This window comes from Desmodus rotundus, chromosome 6, assembly GCF_022682495.2.
Source record: "Desmodus rotundus isolate HL8 chromosome 6, HLdesRot8A.1, whole genome shotgun sequence".
NCBI classification, from domain to species: Eukaryota; Metazoa; Chordata; class Mammalia; order Chiroptera; family Phyllostomidae; genus Desmodus; species Desmodus rotundus.
Window position 1 is genome coordinate 68,157,691 of NC_071392.1, and position 15,981 is coordinate 68,173,671.

Here is a 15,981-nt window from a genome sequence, read left to right on the forward strand (position 1 = left end):
AGATTTAAGAGGTTTCCCAATGCAATATATTGACCTGGTATAAATCTTATTCAAAGAAACCAACCACAAAGAAACATTTACAAAACTGGGGATAAACATGACTGGATATTTGAAACTACTAAGAAATCATTGTTTATTTTCTCAGATATGGCAAGAGCATTAATTTCTTTAAAGATCCTTATGTTTTAGACACATACGCTGAATGAATAACAGGTGATGGTGACGCAAGGGTGCTAGACGGGCCGTGGGGGCTATGTTGACAATTGCTGAAAGGGCTGGTTGGGGTTAATTATACTGTGTTTTCTACTATTGCATATGTTTGAAACTGTCCAAAATTCAATTCGTTAAAAAAGCAACTATCTAGAACAAGTTCAAAATAAGTCTTCCTTGAAAGCTTTTCCAAAAGCTGAGGGTCAAAACCCCTAAGATCTGAGGATTGTTTCTATTTTGATGAAAGTTTTTCTAAAATGCGCCTTATACTTATCAGCACTCACTATCTGCTTTGCACTGTCTGTGCTCACTTCAGAGACCCGACAATGAATAAGAAAAGCAAGATCCCAGATTTTGAGAAGCCTCCTGTGGGACACAAGGAATAAATATATAAACCAGGTAACTACAGACTGTAGAAAGTACCATGAAACACAGAGAAGTGAATAACCTGTTCAAGGTCTTACAGACTACGTGGCAGAGCTGCCATCCAAATCCAGGCCTTTGGTCTTTGGAACTTTACCTTCAGTCATCAACTGCCTTCCAAGTTTAGATACAAGCATGAGAAATTCCACAGATGGTGAGAGCAGCCTGCAGAGCATGCAGGCTTCCTTTCAAAAGGGGAGGCGGGCAGGGTGGAGCTGGAGGAGGTAGTCTGTGTTATCGGAGGTCTGACCTGGATTCACTGGTGAATGGGGGCTCAGGAGCCAATGGCTAAAACAGGTTAGGAACTCTGGGACCACAGTTCAGAGGAGAATTAGGTCAGTTATCAGCACCCTCATTACTGTTGGGAATGAAGAACAGATTGCAAACCTAATAAAAGTTAGCCAGTGGGTCAGCCACAGTGTATTAACCATGCTTCTAGCTTCTATAAACTTGATATTTTAACATCTGTTCTACGTGCTTATGCTGGACACACCTTGGTCTGGACAAACTGATAATATGCCCAAGTTACCTTGCCTTGGCAGCCTGCCTTCCACCAGCCCTTGGAACAAGTCCTTCTCCCAGGACGAGCTTTCCATTCTCAAGTACAACCCAACCAATCCAGAGGCCATACCCCCACCACCTCCTTTACTGAGTGAGCTTTCTCACTCTGGGCCACTCTACACCTCCCCTAATCACTCCAAGGTCCAATGACAGTCAATTAGAGGCACTCCCCACACTCTAGAAGCTGCGGAAATTATTCGAACTAGCTAATCCAAAATTTACTTACCCTGCCTTGCCTGTTCCTTCTCAAAGAAACCACAAAAGTACTTGCCCAGTCCCGCCACTTCTGTGCCCTGAGATGGATGCCAGTGCTTCCCCTCTTGGCCTGCTGTGATGAGACATGTACTCTCTTGGGATCTGTGAGTATAATAAACTACCTTTTCAATGCCAGTCATCTCCTGATGTGTTGGCCTTACCATACCTAAATAATAACAGAACCTACTGAAACACACAGGCCTAGCAGGGGACCATGGACTCGCTACCTAATTAAATCTGAGGCTACGTGTTCTCTCTCTACTTGGCTATATGTGGGTCTTTGTAAGTTTAGAAAGTCTAAATAAGAAAGTCTATGAATGTGCTATTTTATTTGATTACCTCAAATTCTGTTGCAGTTATAAATCTCTCCTCTCTTTATCATTTTTCAAAGTAATAACTGATCTTGGTTTCTCCATTCTCTACCTTTTTACAGGCTGTTTACCCAATTTGCAATATCACAGCTCTAAGGTGTCAAAAAATTATCAGATTCTTCATTTGTATAATATATTATCAGTGGTTGTAATTACACATAGTTCTCCCACTTATAACAAAATAGTGTATTTATTATAAATGGCATATTCCAAAAATATTTCTAGTGTGAGAGAATGGTTAAGAGCATGCGTTTTGAAGTCACTCTTCTATTCAGAAAAATAGGTACTGATCAGCTGCTCTTTGCCACACAATGTGATGGAGGTACAAAGATGGGTGATAACAGACACCAACTCCATTCTACAGTGAAATTTGCTAAGTGGAGAGGACATACACATTAATCAGCTCATCCGAGAAATAAATGTGTAACTGCAACTGTAATAAGTACTGGGGAGGAATAACACAAGTTTTTATAAGAACTCCTTTTGGGGTGACTGACCTATTCCATGGGGTCAAAGGGAATTCTCTAAGAGCGCTGAGATCTGAAGAATAATTATCAAGTTCATTAGGGAAAGGAAGATTCAAAAGAACATTCCAGTCACAGAGAACAATAAAGGTCCCAGGGTGGAAGGTATTACACATTCAAAGAAGGGAAACAGGCACACAGTAAGAACAGAAAGCCAGGCAGGGGCCAGATCACAGAGTATTAGAGGTCATTTTAAGGCACAAGAACTTGACCATTAGGACTGTGGGAAGCCATCACATCAAAAAGCCTTGGTTGGAACACCGGTTCTGCTCCTTTTCAGCTGTATGACTTTGGGTAATCATTTAATCTTTCCTAAGCCTCGGTTTCATCACATATAAAATGTTATAATAAGACCAACTTCATAGAGGATTTATATGATGAAAAACAGAGTAGGATTCTAATATATATTATCTACTGTTAATTCAAGTCACTTTTGACCTCAGGGCTTTCTCTTAACCTTTCTGTCAGCTTAAGAGACAAGTCAACTGCAAAACCGGTCCAAAAATGGAGCCTTCACATATTTGAAGGTCTAACAAAGGGCAAAAGCACGGTGACACAGCTACCTTCTGGACTTCCACGGCCATTCTCGATTTTGACATCTGTAAAACTGCTCATGTCCACTCTTCTAGAAACCTACGTGTCCCTCCCCCACTTTCTCCATCTCAGTACATGGTATAATCAACACTTAATCACATAAACTGGCAACTTGGCAGGCAGCCTGAACCTCTCCCTCTTCCTCAGTCTTACATCTAATTACTTTCAAGTCTGGCAACAGGTCTGGTGAATCCCTGCCCCTTTCCTGCCACTCCTGGCCAGTGCATGCCCTCAATCTCTGGTCAGACAATTACAATCACCTTATAATAGAACTCTCCTGCTCAGAGACTGCAGCTCAAATTCACACTTTCGTTAGCTTTATAAAACAGAGATCAAGTTCTTCAGCGTATACAGCCCTAACAGCTGCCCCTTGCGGCTCCTCCCCAGCTCTCACTTCCACTTCGCCCAACTCTCTCCTGGAGAATAAAGTTTAAGGCCTTCAGCAGGGCACACAGGCTCTCTTCAGTCACTCTTTGACTTACCCCTTCGACCTGTTTCCTGCCAGCTCCTTCCCACACGCATTCTGTACACAAATGACAAAAATCCTGCTGGCATGTACCCGGGATGCACCATGCACATCTCCCAAAGCCTCCATGCAGTTCCCTCCGCCTGCAGTGCTAGCTACCTTGCCCTAGCTTTTCCATCCCCGTGGTCAGAGCCACCGTATCCTGAAAGACCAGGTCAAACACTAGCTAGAGTATGAAGACGTTCTCCCAACACCGTCCCTCCCCAGTCAGGGCCCATGCACAGACTTCACAGAACAGTTATCTACTGTTTTTACCCACCTGCTTCACTCCTCTAGAGGACACAAGCCACTGCTCACAGCCCCACCCAATAGCAGAGTACCAGGCCCCACAGCGAGGCTTAATACATTAGATGAATGAATGAATGAGAAAAAGTAAAGGGAGATGATTTCAACTTGCTAGGTAAGCTAACTATTAGAAGCTTGAGAAAAATTATGAGATGCGTTAAGAAAATGAAGCTCTCTATCACCAGAAGTTTTCCAGTAGAGAGGTGCTTGCTGAATTACAAGACCAAAGATTTATATGTCAGGTTAGAAGCTGGCTTAAGTGTTCTCAAAAATCCTTTAAACTTCAAGCTTTGTGCCCAACTTGGCCATACTGTATTTTTCACAGTGGTTGTTACCCAAGCATCGTAGCTGGGCACAGGACGTTAGTCAAAAGAAATTCTATCAACCCTTATCTTCTAGTAAACAAGGCACTCTGAGAATAACTGCTTTTTATTATGACATTATTTCCATCCACATTAAATGTCTGAGAACAGTTTCATTCTCAAAAAGTGATTTTACTCACCAGGGTTGAGAAAATAATAACAGTAGCAACAAACAGAGTGCAAGCTATAGCAAGAAACTGAGCTGAAGCAAGATGAGGTACCTTGGTAACCCTGATGCATTAAATCTAGAAGTAATCATGCAAGTAATTCAGGACTCTTACTAACCATGGTATTTTCTACTACTATTCAAAATTAAAATACTTCTTTAACTCTCATTCATGATGATTACATTATTAGGAACATTGTAGTTATCATGTTACTAGGCTTATAGCTCCTTGTATTTTCTCCCTTATTGCAAAATATTATTTGTATTTCAAGGAAATGTTTAGTAAATAACACAAATATTACTTCAGAGAGATGTATTTAATATATTACTTGCAGGACATTTGCCACATTCTGTCTTACAAAACATTTAGAAAATGCTAGCTCTCAATAAATATTTATAAGTGTGAAATTTTCGGTGTAGGAGATATATTTTGGTTCTGCTTGAATCTAATTACGTAAGAACAAGTAGTGAATCACGTTGTTTTCTAAATCAGAATTCTACGTGTATTCCACTCCTAAATTATGTACAGTTTCCACCAAATAGTAAGGTCACAGTCAAAAAATAGATCTTCAAATCCTTCCTCTGTCTGCCATGCATAATATATAGTCTCATATAAGTTGACAGTGAAAACAATTATTTCCATTCCAGGCTGACAGATGTCTAAAACCACCTACTTGAAATTATCCTTTTATATCAGATCATTAGAAATAGCAGAATGTGAAAGAGGTGGGAACTTAGTTACAGTTCTCTCTCTGCAGAGAACTTGGAGAAGCAATACAAATGTTCCCAACCTCTGTTTGCTCATCTTAAAAATGGAGAAAATGGACTAGGTTCTTTTTAAATTCCCTTTTTTCTTAAAAAAAAATTCAAATTGTTATTTACTGAAATGTAAAGGTAAATTAATCCTTGATTTTGTGGAGGCTCACAGCCCAATGCCAGTACTTCCCAGTAGCATCTGTTTCACGCCCGCTCTCCTCCACCTCTTGGTCAGTTGGTACCTAACCAGTTTCCCTTCTACCTGGGATGAGCAACAGAAAGAAAGCGAACAGGCAAAGTAACACTATTTGAGAATGCTGTGGGAAAAACGGCGCTGTAAATGATGGCTGAAATGAGTTCTGGAGATTGCTTCTGGGTATCATTTAACCACCAACATCTATTAATTGGAGCTGAATAAATCAACAGCACCCAGGAGCTGTTCTAATAATTTGTATAGGTCAGCATGCTGCCCTGTGGACAGGGAGACCATACATCCTGCTCTGGCCAGGCTTTAAGTCCCTGTTGTCCTGGAATAGTTAGTAGTAGCAACATCCCCTTCCCCTCACTACCAAAACTGCCCTGGTTTCCATGACAAGTTATCTGATCACCCTTTAGGGGCTGCAGGTCAGAGAAGGGTAAACCCTTCTGCACTGCAGCTCCTGTGCAGACCAATGAGAGTAAAGTCCACTTTCACTTCCCCGACAGCTCAGATGTGCTTACTCTCAGGGGGGACAAATGACCGAGGGGCTGCAGCAGCGGGGATGTGCTCCAAGAAGCCCTCCTCGTTCTTCTCCTCAGAAGGCATGCCTTAAGCGTGCAGTTTGCCCATCTTTGCCCTGCTGAGCCACCCATAAAAAAGAAATGTATCGGCTTTGCCCCTGAGACTAAAGTTTATTTAGAGTTTATTTCTAAAAAGCACTAACATTTGTTGGAGGGTTCTCCACTATTCCTTAGGAAGAGTTAAAGAAAACTGGAAGCCTGTCATAGTGTAAAGTTGGGGGCATCTATGAGAAAGTGGCACTTGAATATGACTGTATAAATGCTGTGGGAATGCTGTCCGCTACATAAATGCCGTCCACTTGCCAAGACCCCCTTCAGGGTCTGCGTGGGTCCAGCACACGAGGTTCACTACAGATAGCTGACAGAAGAGAAACAGCATTGTTCCTGTTCCTTCTGCCTTGCATATATTCCCAAAGCCCGAACTAGATTTCCTGTCCACCTTTTAGGCTTTCTTTTATAGTACGTTTCTTTTTATATTACATCCGGGTAGTTCCTCTCTATTGCTACTATCTTTAGTAATTGGTAAGTGAAAAACAATGGTTCTTATCTACTAAAGAGAAATGGCAGCATAAAACTACAAATGTGATATTACACTTTTAGAGAACAATACACATATTTGACGAATGTTGTGTTCACCAGTTTCAGAAATTTCCAAAGAGGACCATATTTATCCATATTTTAAGAGCAGAAAATTACTCTTGGCACTCATATCATAAATCCATAGAAGTTCTCTTTAAAAGAAGGAAAGTTTTCATTTATTTAAATAACATGCCATCTAAATAGTAAAAGTGGGATAAATTTAAAGTAAAGATAACCCAGTTCTTTGCTCCATTTTGGCCTGATGTGGATCATGGTCTCAAAAGGGTTGTAGGGGCAGTTTCCCCACGTGCTCCATGTCCCGTGTGCCCTTGCCCACGACAAGCCAACCACACACTCAGGACAAAACTAGAAGGTCCAGCATCTGTCTGCGAAACCCAGGACATCTGTACGGGGATCATGCTTGTTCGTAAGGAGGGAGAGTCACCAACAGATAGCAAGTCGGGGTGCCGGAGGCATAGCAATGAAGAGCACGCAGGGCACCCGCGGTCCTGAATGTGCTGTGGATTGTTCCCTCTCAGACACCTCTACGCCTCACACCTCAAAACACTAAGTGCTCAAGATACACATAGTTACTGTAAAAAATTCACTCTGATTTTCAATTCTCAGAACAGCAAAACAACATTGTATACGTCCCCAGTATTTTCCCAGTTAAGATGTATTTTTCTTTTCTCTAAAATTCCTGTGGGGTAGCGAAGGGGAGAGGGTACCAGTAAAGCAGATACAGGTCAGAAAAAGTCTATTTAAAATGCTGAGTGAAGAGCAAAAGACTATAGTTCTTGATCTCAGAGGTAAAGAAGACAGGCTTCTCAATCTCGCAAAACTAGAGGCAAGAACAATCACCCATTCCACATTCAGGACGTGAAGTCTGTTAGAAGAAGTGGGATTCATGTGCCATACTGGTTTGTTCTTCTAATTCCAATAAGAACGAAAAGAAAGAACAAAAGCCTTGCTCCTCAACAAGAGGCACTGAGACCGGTATCATCAGCATCATAGAGGAGCTGTTAGAAATGCAGACTCTCAGGCCCAACCCACACCTACTGAATCACAATCTGCATTTTAACACACATGAGGCCCAGGTGATTTGTCCACACATGAGGGTTTGAGAAGCTCTTTGCTCTAGCGGACTTGGAGTGAGACGTGGACAGCTAATCCCTGCCTACTGATGATGTTTACTTCTCTGCTGCAGCCCTAGCTGATGTGGCTCCGTGGGCTGAGCGCCGGACTGCGAACCAAAGGGTTGCTGGTTCAATTCCCAGTCAGGGTACATGCTCAGGTTGCGGGTCAGGTTCCCAGTAGGGGGTACGCAAGAGGCAACCACACATTGATGTTTTTCTCCCTCTCTTCCTCCCTTCCCCTCTTTCTGAAAATAAATAAATAAAATCTTTAAAAAAAAGTTACTTTAAAAATAATACTCTGGTTTCTCTTCAGATCATAGAAATCTTTTGCATTTTACTTCTTTGCTGCAAATAAATTACCCACTGTGTCCAGTACAACTCTGCCTGCACTTGGGGGGAAAAGACTAGACTTTGAATCTCTGTTCTGTTGCTTACTAGCAAGTTACTGAACTTCTCTGAGTAACTTCCCTTGGTCACAAAAGCAAACAAAAAACAACTATTTTCCAGGGCTGCTATGAAAGAGTAGTGTAAGGATAGCCAGGCATGTGCCTGGCATGAGGCAGAAAACTGCCTCTGATTCAGTAGTGGTGGGAAATCAAGGATCAGCAAATGTTGCTTTAACGTTGACAGAATAATGCCAATTTCCCCAAAGCTAGCATATGCGTTTCATACAATTCCAACAAAACTCCCACAGACACTTTTAATTATATACAACAATCTTAAAAGTCAGCATGGAAAAAGAAATCTGTAACGAAGACAAGAAAGGCAGGTGCTTTAAAAGAACCGAAGAACATAAGAGAATGCATAAAATTCTAGAGAAGAATTCTATTAAAAACAACATATAAAAATGTGTTTCTTGTGCAACAACAGAAAACATAAATGACATCAACAATAGTGCAAACCTAAATTTAAATGTGAAAATATTTAATAAATATAAATTATGAAATGAAGTAATATGTATATAAGTATACATGTATATATAAAATGATGCTGTGCTCAATGGTAGTGTGGGAAGTAAGAAATAAAGTAACAGTGAGACAACACTTCAAGCCAGCGATCTTCAACCAGTGTGCCGCCAGCGTTTTTAAAACATGCACTTCCTGACTATTTAGTCAGGAGCACGACTTTCCCTCAGACTGTCAAATCAAAAATATGACAACAGCCAACACAACAATGGCCATCTGGTGTGAATGAATCAAAATTATACCTATTTTTGTCTGACTGGCAAAGCATAGAATATATTTTTTGGTATGCCACAGGATTTTTGTAATTAAGTTTATGCGTGCCGTGGGATGAAAAAGGCTGAAAATCACTGATTTAAACCTTTCAGGTTGGCAAACATTAAACTGTCCTAACACCACCAAGAGGGCAACAAATATTTGTGTGCATGTAATGGGGTGTAATGGTGCTCTGATTTATAGGAGCTAGATTCCCAGGATTGCCGGGACGAAGGAATGTAATAGTGGTAACGCTAGTAGCTGTTTTAATCACAATAATAACAATTCCTCCCCTTATTACTACAAGGATTCCTTTGTTTTAACAATCCACCTCCTGGTAATCTACTTACAGGAGATCATTCCTGTAGTAGTACTACTAGTAACAACCGCAAGTGTTACTAATACTGCTCCATAGATAGTACTTAATGCCACAGCTCAAGCACTTCACATATATAAGTATAATCCTCACAACAACCCTAAAAAATAGAAGCTATCATTCCTACTTTACAGACGAGGAAACTGAGGCACACATGTGCCTAGCAAACATAAGAACTTACATAAATGTTAGCTATTTTGCTGTTGTTACATGTCCTCTAACAGCAATTCCACTCCTGATTCTAATCCCAATGAAAACACAATTAAATAAAAAATACCGTGAATGTACACCTGAATATACATGACTGGGAATATATGGGCACGTATGAGTAAATATGTCTTTGTGTGAGATAAAGAAAAACACAAAAGGACCCACATTACACAGCTCACATGGACTATTCTGTTGCAAGGAAGGTGGCATTGGGAGACCAGGAGGGCTGGAGAAAAGGGAAAGCAATCTCAATAATCAGAACCCACACAAAGTGAAAAAGTTGAAGTGCAGGATAAAAAAAAAAGAAATAATATTTCATTCTTTGGAGACACAAAGATTTCTGCAGAAGTTTAAGGAATACGTGTTTTCAAGCAAACTTCATTACTCAGAACAGTAATATTTTTGTTAAATGACTTGGGTTTTTCACCCCTATGTAATGCAAATTCTTAAGAAAATTTCCAGATGACAGCTGCAAGGGCTGGTGAGGGAGTAGAAGCATTGAGCAAAAAGGAAAAAGCACTCATGGATGTGGACAACAGTGTGGTGATTGCTGGGGGGGAGGGATATGGGGGGTATAAATGGTAATGGGGAAAAAATACCATAAAGATTAAATAAAAAAAACAAGGAAAGAAAGAAAAGTTCCAAAGCATTATTCTTTGTTCAACAACAACAACAAAAATCCTGGTAATTCTAAGGTGCAGAGCCCCATAATCATCCAGGTGAGGGTACCGTCTGGCAGGGGTGTCCAACCTTTTGGCATCTCTGGGCCACAGTGGAAGAAGAGCTGTCTTGGGCCACACATTAAATACACAAACACTAATGAAAACTGATGAGCAAAAGAAAAAAAAGGTTTTAAGTAAATTTACGATTTTGTGTTGGGCCCCATTTATAGCCATCCTGGGCCTCGGGCTGGACCCCCTGGGAGGAAAGAAAGCTAAGATCTGCTCCTGGCACTGTCACCTTTGGCTCGTTAATAACCTACACTTAGTTTTCTCATCACAAAATAAGGAAGTTCAACTGGGTCATGTTTAAATACCTTTAGTTTAAAATTAAAAAGCGTAAAATAGAAAAATGAAAAACTAGCAAATGGAATAATAATTATCCACATTTTAAAGAAAAAACGTTCAAAAATTTAATGACCCACTTAAAACTGTACACTTTTGGATTTAAAAACTGCAATAAGATCAATTAGTGATTTTACATTTTCAAGTGGTGAATTTAACTACTCAGTGCTTTCATTTTCATGTTGAGAAAAAAAAGATAGTTGCCAGTTCAGCTATCAGTCAGATTACTCACTGCAGTAAGGCTTAATGTGCCATTAATGGAGCCGTCCAGAAAGAGGAGTTCCACCAAAATGACATCCTCTAGAGGCCACATGTAACAGCCCTACAAAAAAAGGCTGGCCAATGCCTGCCAGTCAGCCAAATAAATAAGTTACACATTATAATTTTTAACAGAAAATTTTAAGGTTATCAATAGAATACAAAATTGTCCAAAAATTACTTGCTTAAGAATGACAGCTTCCTAAAGCAACAAAATGTTCATTTTTATGTTTTCCTCAAAAGTTTTATAAATAATAATGTGATTGTTAATAACATTTAATGAAAATTTATGCCTGGGTGTAAAGCATAAAATGTCACTAGCTCGTTGGGCATAAAGGTTTCTATGAGCTTGTTAAATTTAATGTATTTTATTTCCTTAAATGGTTATGGGATTTTCCAAAAGCATACACAAAATTCCTTAAAACTTTGCCAATTTAGAAACAGTTACATGAAAACCACCTTTTCAGGCTGATTGGAATCTTCTAGAAAAATCTCCCAAGTATTTCAAACACAGTAAGACTGCTTGCCACAGCCAGGTTTTATAGGCTAGGATGACGTAGGGAAACAATTTATGGCTTGAGCAGTTATCTGAAATTCCTGAAAACAAGCATGTCCCCAAGTAGTATGTCATAATTTTCTTATCTACAAGTACAAGCACGTGCATTTATTTATATCCCCAGATTAACTTCAAGTCTAATTTTACTGCCACTAGTATCCAGGGGTGGATTTCTTCTTTCAAATGGAACTGCAAACTAGATCAAAGACATTTTAAGGTCAAAATTTACTGCTCTGAAAAATAGAGGGTGTGATCCCATGCAATTAGTTAATTAATGCTTAGCCACGCCCTTTGGTGCATTCCTTGGTGGCTTTTAGGAAATCCCGTCCAGCCGTCCCCACCTGTTGGTGCGTTAGAACTGTTTGACTTACCCAAAAGAGCAGATTGAGGGCGTAGAGCAGGCAGCGGAGGCACTTGACGGAATCTTCTCTGGCCATTGTGACCCCCAGAAGGGTGAAGCCCCATTCTTTCACCACATCCTATCCCCAAGGGCAAAGCAGCGATCTGCAGGGGGCGGGGGAGAACAGGGGACTCACCAACGCGCTCCAAACCCTCAGTCCATCCCTCCTCTGCCAACCCTCAACGGAGTCCAGGGTCTGGTTCATTCGAGACACCTTTTCATCGAAAATCATTTGTTAAAGTTATAATAGTAACCTAAACCACCCAAAGTTCCAAACCGGCTTCAGATAACACCTGCCGAGAATAGAAAAGATTGACTCCCGGGATGAATGAAGGCGCACAGTAAACTCCTGTCCTCAGGGGACACGCGGCGGTGTCGTCTGCATTCTGATGAGACGCTCTTTAAAACCTCCCGCAATCCGCGCCTGTCCTAGGGGACCTCTCTGCTCTAAACCAAACTACCCCTTGGAGACATCAGAGGCGCCACCAGAGAGTCTGAGGGTGCGAACGTCCGTCTCATTACGGCAGTTCCTGAGCCTCCCAACTCCGCATCCCCCAACCCTTCCCTCGAATGTGAACGCGGGGCACTGAAGGGGGCGCAGCGCTGAGTTGGGGTTCCGCCGGGCGAGTAGAGTTTCTCTGGGAAACGTGAGAAATGATGTTTCGACCCCGGAATGATGGATTAGCTTGGGGCGGTGACCCGGACGGGGAGGGGCGCAGGGGAATTAGGGCCGGTGCAGCTGTGCAGGCACCGGGTTAGTCATTCACGTCCCCTCCCCCGGCCCCGGCTGCGGCCGCGACCCCACGCTCCCAGCCGCCCGAGGAGCACAAAGCCGAGCGCGGTCACCCGCCCCGCCACCGGGTCCGCGCGCCCCCGGCAGGGCGCGGGGCAAGCACCGCGGCTGGGAGTTGCAAAGGCAACTTCTAAGTAGTTTAGCACACAGCGCCCAGGGGACAGCGGGCAGGAAAGACGGGGGACACGCGGCCACTCACCGTCCGCGCTGGGCCCGGCTCTCCACTCCTGCCGGAGAACTGTCGGGGACGCACGGAGAGGGCTCATCAGGGCAGGGACGCTCCTCCCGCAAAGCCGAAGGGCTGCATTGGTTCGAACTGGGGACGCTTCCTTCTCTTCCTCTCGCCGCCGCCGCCGCCGTCGCCGTCGCCGCCGCCTCCTGGGAAAAAGAAAAAAAAAAAAAGTGCTGGGCAGCAGTTGCTGGAAAGTCTCTGGTAAGCCACCTCCCAGCGCCGCTGTCCCTCCCAAGTCCTCGCCGAGCCCGGACGAGGCAGCGACGGCAGCCAGGGCTAGCTGCACCCACTCTCGGCGCATGCTCGGGCCGCTGGCTGCCGGGGCTGGAGCCCAGTGGGTGTTTCTCGTCCCGTCACCGGCGTGAGCCCCTGAAGGTTCACCTCACCTCTACCAGACGCTGTTCAGAAAAAGAGAAAATCCGGGGGCTTTAGGGAAGTCCGCGCAGTAACCCCTTTTAAAATGGTTGTGCCGGAGGAGGAGAGGCTCGGTTATAACCACAAGGAAACAGGCTTTTATTATATGAAAATATTTGTGTTTGAGAAGGGGGGTGAAGGAGTGGACCAACCCAATTCCTGCAATGAGAAACCAGTTTTCACAACCTTTCGGGAACCACCTTCTGTGATTTGTCACTAACTTGGTGCCCTATGATCCTTTTCATTGCTTTGTAGCCCTCCCTGATTTTTTTTTTTTTTAATTTCTATCCTACTTCCATAATGCACTAATATCATTTACGTAAATACCAGGGTAACCATGTCCAGGTCTGACATCCAGAAGAGGAAGAAAATATTTTTGAAGTCTTCAAAATTTTCTGCCAGTAAGATTGAATTTTAAGTGAGTGATTTACCTTGACTTGTTCACATAGTAATGAGACTTGAATTTTTTTCAATTAGAAATTCAGGAAGTATTAAAATAATAATAGGAGACTATTCTTCAAAAAAAAAAAGAGTCTCTTTTGGAAGAAGTTTCACTCTTAAAAATCACTCTATTGCCATTGGATAGCTCAGTTGGTTACTGTGTTTGCCCCCTGTACTCGAAGGTTGCGGGTTCAAGCCCTGGTCAGGGCACATACAAGGGTTAACCAACCTGACTTCCAATTGTACTACAGAGCTATGATAATCAAAACATCATGGTATTGGCAGAAAAAGGGACGTAGATCAATGGAACAGAATCGAGAGCCCAGATATAAAACCACGTGCATATGGGCAGATAATTTTTGACAAAGAAGCCAGAAACACACAATGGGGAAAAAAAGTCCTCTTCAATAAATTGTGCTGGGACAACTGGAAAGCGACATTAAAAAAAAAAACAAACTAGATTATAGTTTGTCCCCATGTACAAAAATTAATTCAAATTGGATCAAAGACCTAATAGAAGATCTGAAACAATAAACTACATAAAAGAAAACAGAGGTGTTAAATTCATAGACCTTGGTCATTGAAAACATTTTATGAATTTGACCCCAAAGGCAAGGGAAATAAAAGCAAAAATAAATGAATGGGACTTTTATCAAACTAAAAAGCTGCTACACAGCAAAGGAAACTGACAACCAAACAGAGAGGCAGCCGACCAAATGAGAGATGACATTTGCAAACATCAGGTCCAACAAAGATTTAACATCCAAAATTTATAAAGAACTCAGAAAACTCAATATCAAACAAAGAATCCAATTAAAAAAATAGGCAGAGGACCTGAACAGACACCTCTCCTAAGACGTACAAATGGCCAACACATATGTGAAAAGATGCTCAACCTCACAAGCTATTAGAGAAATGCAAATCAAAACTACAATGAGATACCACCTCACACCTGTTATAATGGCTGTTACCAATAAGAGAAGTAATAACAAGTGTTGGAGAGGTTGTGGAGAAAAGGGAACCCTTGTCCACTTCTGGTGGCAATGTAGACTGGTACAGCCACTATGGTAAGTAGTCTGACTGTCCCTCAAAAAATTAAGAATAGTGGTCTGGCTGGTGTGGCTCTGTTGATTGGAGCATTGTCCTGTAAACCAAAAGGTCACAGGTTAAATTCCTGGTCTGGGCACATGCCTAGGTTGCAGGTTTGGTCCCTGGTCAGGGCGCATATGCAAGGCCACTGATAGATGTTTCTCTCTTTTTTTCTCTCTTTCTCTCTCTCCATCTCTCCTCTCCCTCTCCTTCCCTTTCCCTCTCTCTAAAAATCAGTAAGCCTCAGGTGAAGATAAAAAAAAAAAATAAAAATGGAGTTACCATATGACCCAGCAATCCCTCTCCTGGATATCTACAGAAAAAACTCAAAAACATGTATTTGCAAAGATATATACACTCCTATGCTCATTGCAACATTATTCACTGTGGCCAAGACATGGAGACAACCAAAGTGTCTTTCCATAGAGGACTGAATAACGACTATGTGGTTCATATGTACAATGGAATACTACTCAGCAATAAGAAAAGATAAAATACTGCCATTTGTGACAACATGGACGGATCTTGAAAATATTATGCCAAGTGAGCCCTGGCTGGTGTGGTTCAGTGGATTGAGTGCCAGCCTGTGAACAAAACGGTCGCAGGTTCGATTCCCAGTCAGGGCACATGCCTGGGTTGTGGGCCAGGTCCCAGGTTGGCAGCTCACGAGAGACAATCATACATTGGTGTTTCTCTTCCTCTCTTTCTCCATCCCTTCCCCCCTCTCTAAAAATAAATTAAAAAAAGAAAATATAGATATTATGCGAAGTGAAATAAGTCAGTCAGAAAAAGCTAAGAACCATATAGTTTCACTCATATATGGGATATAATACTGAAACTCATGTGGTGGTTGCCAGAGGGAAAAGGTTTGGGGGTGAAAGGGGCCTAATATATGGTCACAACACATGGTTTGACTTTAGGTGGTGGGCAGTACAATATACAGATGTGGTATCATAGAATGTACACTTGAAACCTATATGATCCTATTAACCAATATTACCCTCAATAAATATAAAATAAAAATTATTTTAAAATCAACAAATAAATGCATAATTAAGCAGAACAACAAAATTAATGTTTCTGTTTCCCTTTCTCTCTAAAAATATTAGTAAACAATTTTTTAAATCACTTCATCATATCTCAGTATAAAATTTGGACCTTTTATGCCTTATGTAGTCCACATTTCTATAATTATTTTTGTGCACATTGTGTGGCAAGTAAATCTCCACTAACAAATCTTAATCCTGAAATAAAAGCGACGTTTTTTTAGAGAAATTTTATGAGTTTGTTTGAGCCAAACTGACAACAATTACCAAGAAGCAAAATCTCAACCATTTGAGAAAATGCTCTGGAGAATGGCAGTTTTGCAGCTAATTTAAAATAGTTTACGCGCACTATGATTT

At 41.7% G+C, this 15,981-nt stretch overlaps 1 protein-coding gene across 1 annotated transcript in view; it reads right to left on the minus strand.

Moving 5' to 3' along the window:
* The window catches only part of TSPAN12 (tetraspanin 12), a 72,886-nt gene extending 59,721 nt beyond the window's left edge, over window positions 1–13,165 (minus strand). Inside the window, exons 1-3 of the mRNA XM_024555161.4 lie at window positions 13,021–13,165; window positions 12,602–12,780; window positions 11,581–11,713 (exon numbers count right to left, since the gene is read on the minus strand). Coding sequence (XP_024410929.1) covers window positions 11,581–11,646 — 66 coding nt within the window. The 5' untranslated portion in view covers window positions 11,647–11,713; window positions 12,602–12,780; window positions 13,021–13,165. The remainder of the gene's footprint in view (window positions 1–11,580; window positions 11,714–12,601; window positions 12,781–13,020) is intronic.
* Between the last annotated feature and the right edge of the window lie 2,816 nt (window positions 13,166–15,981).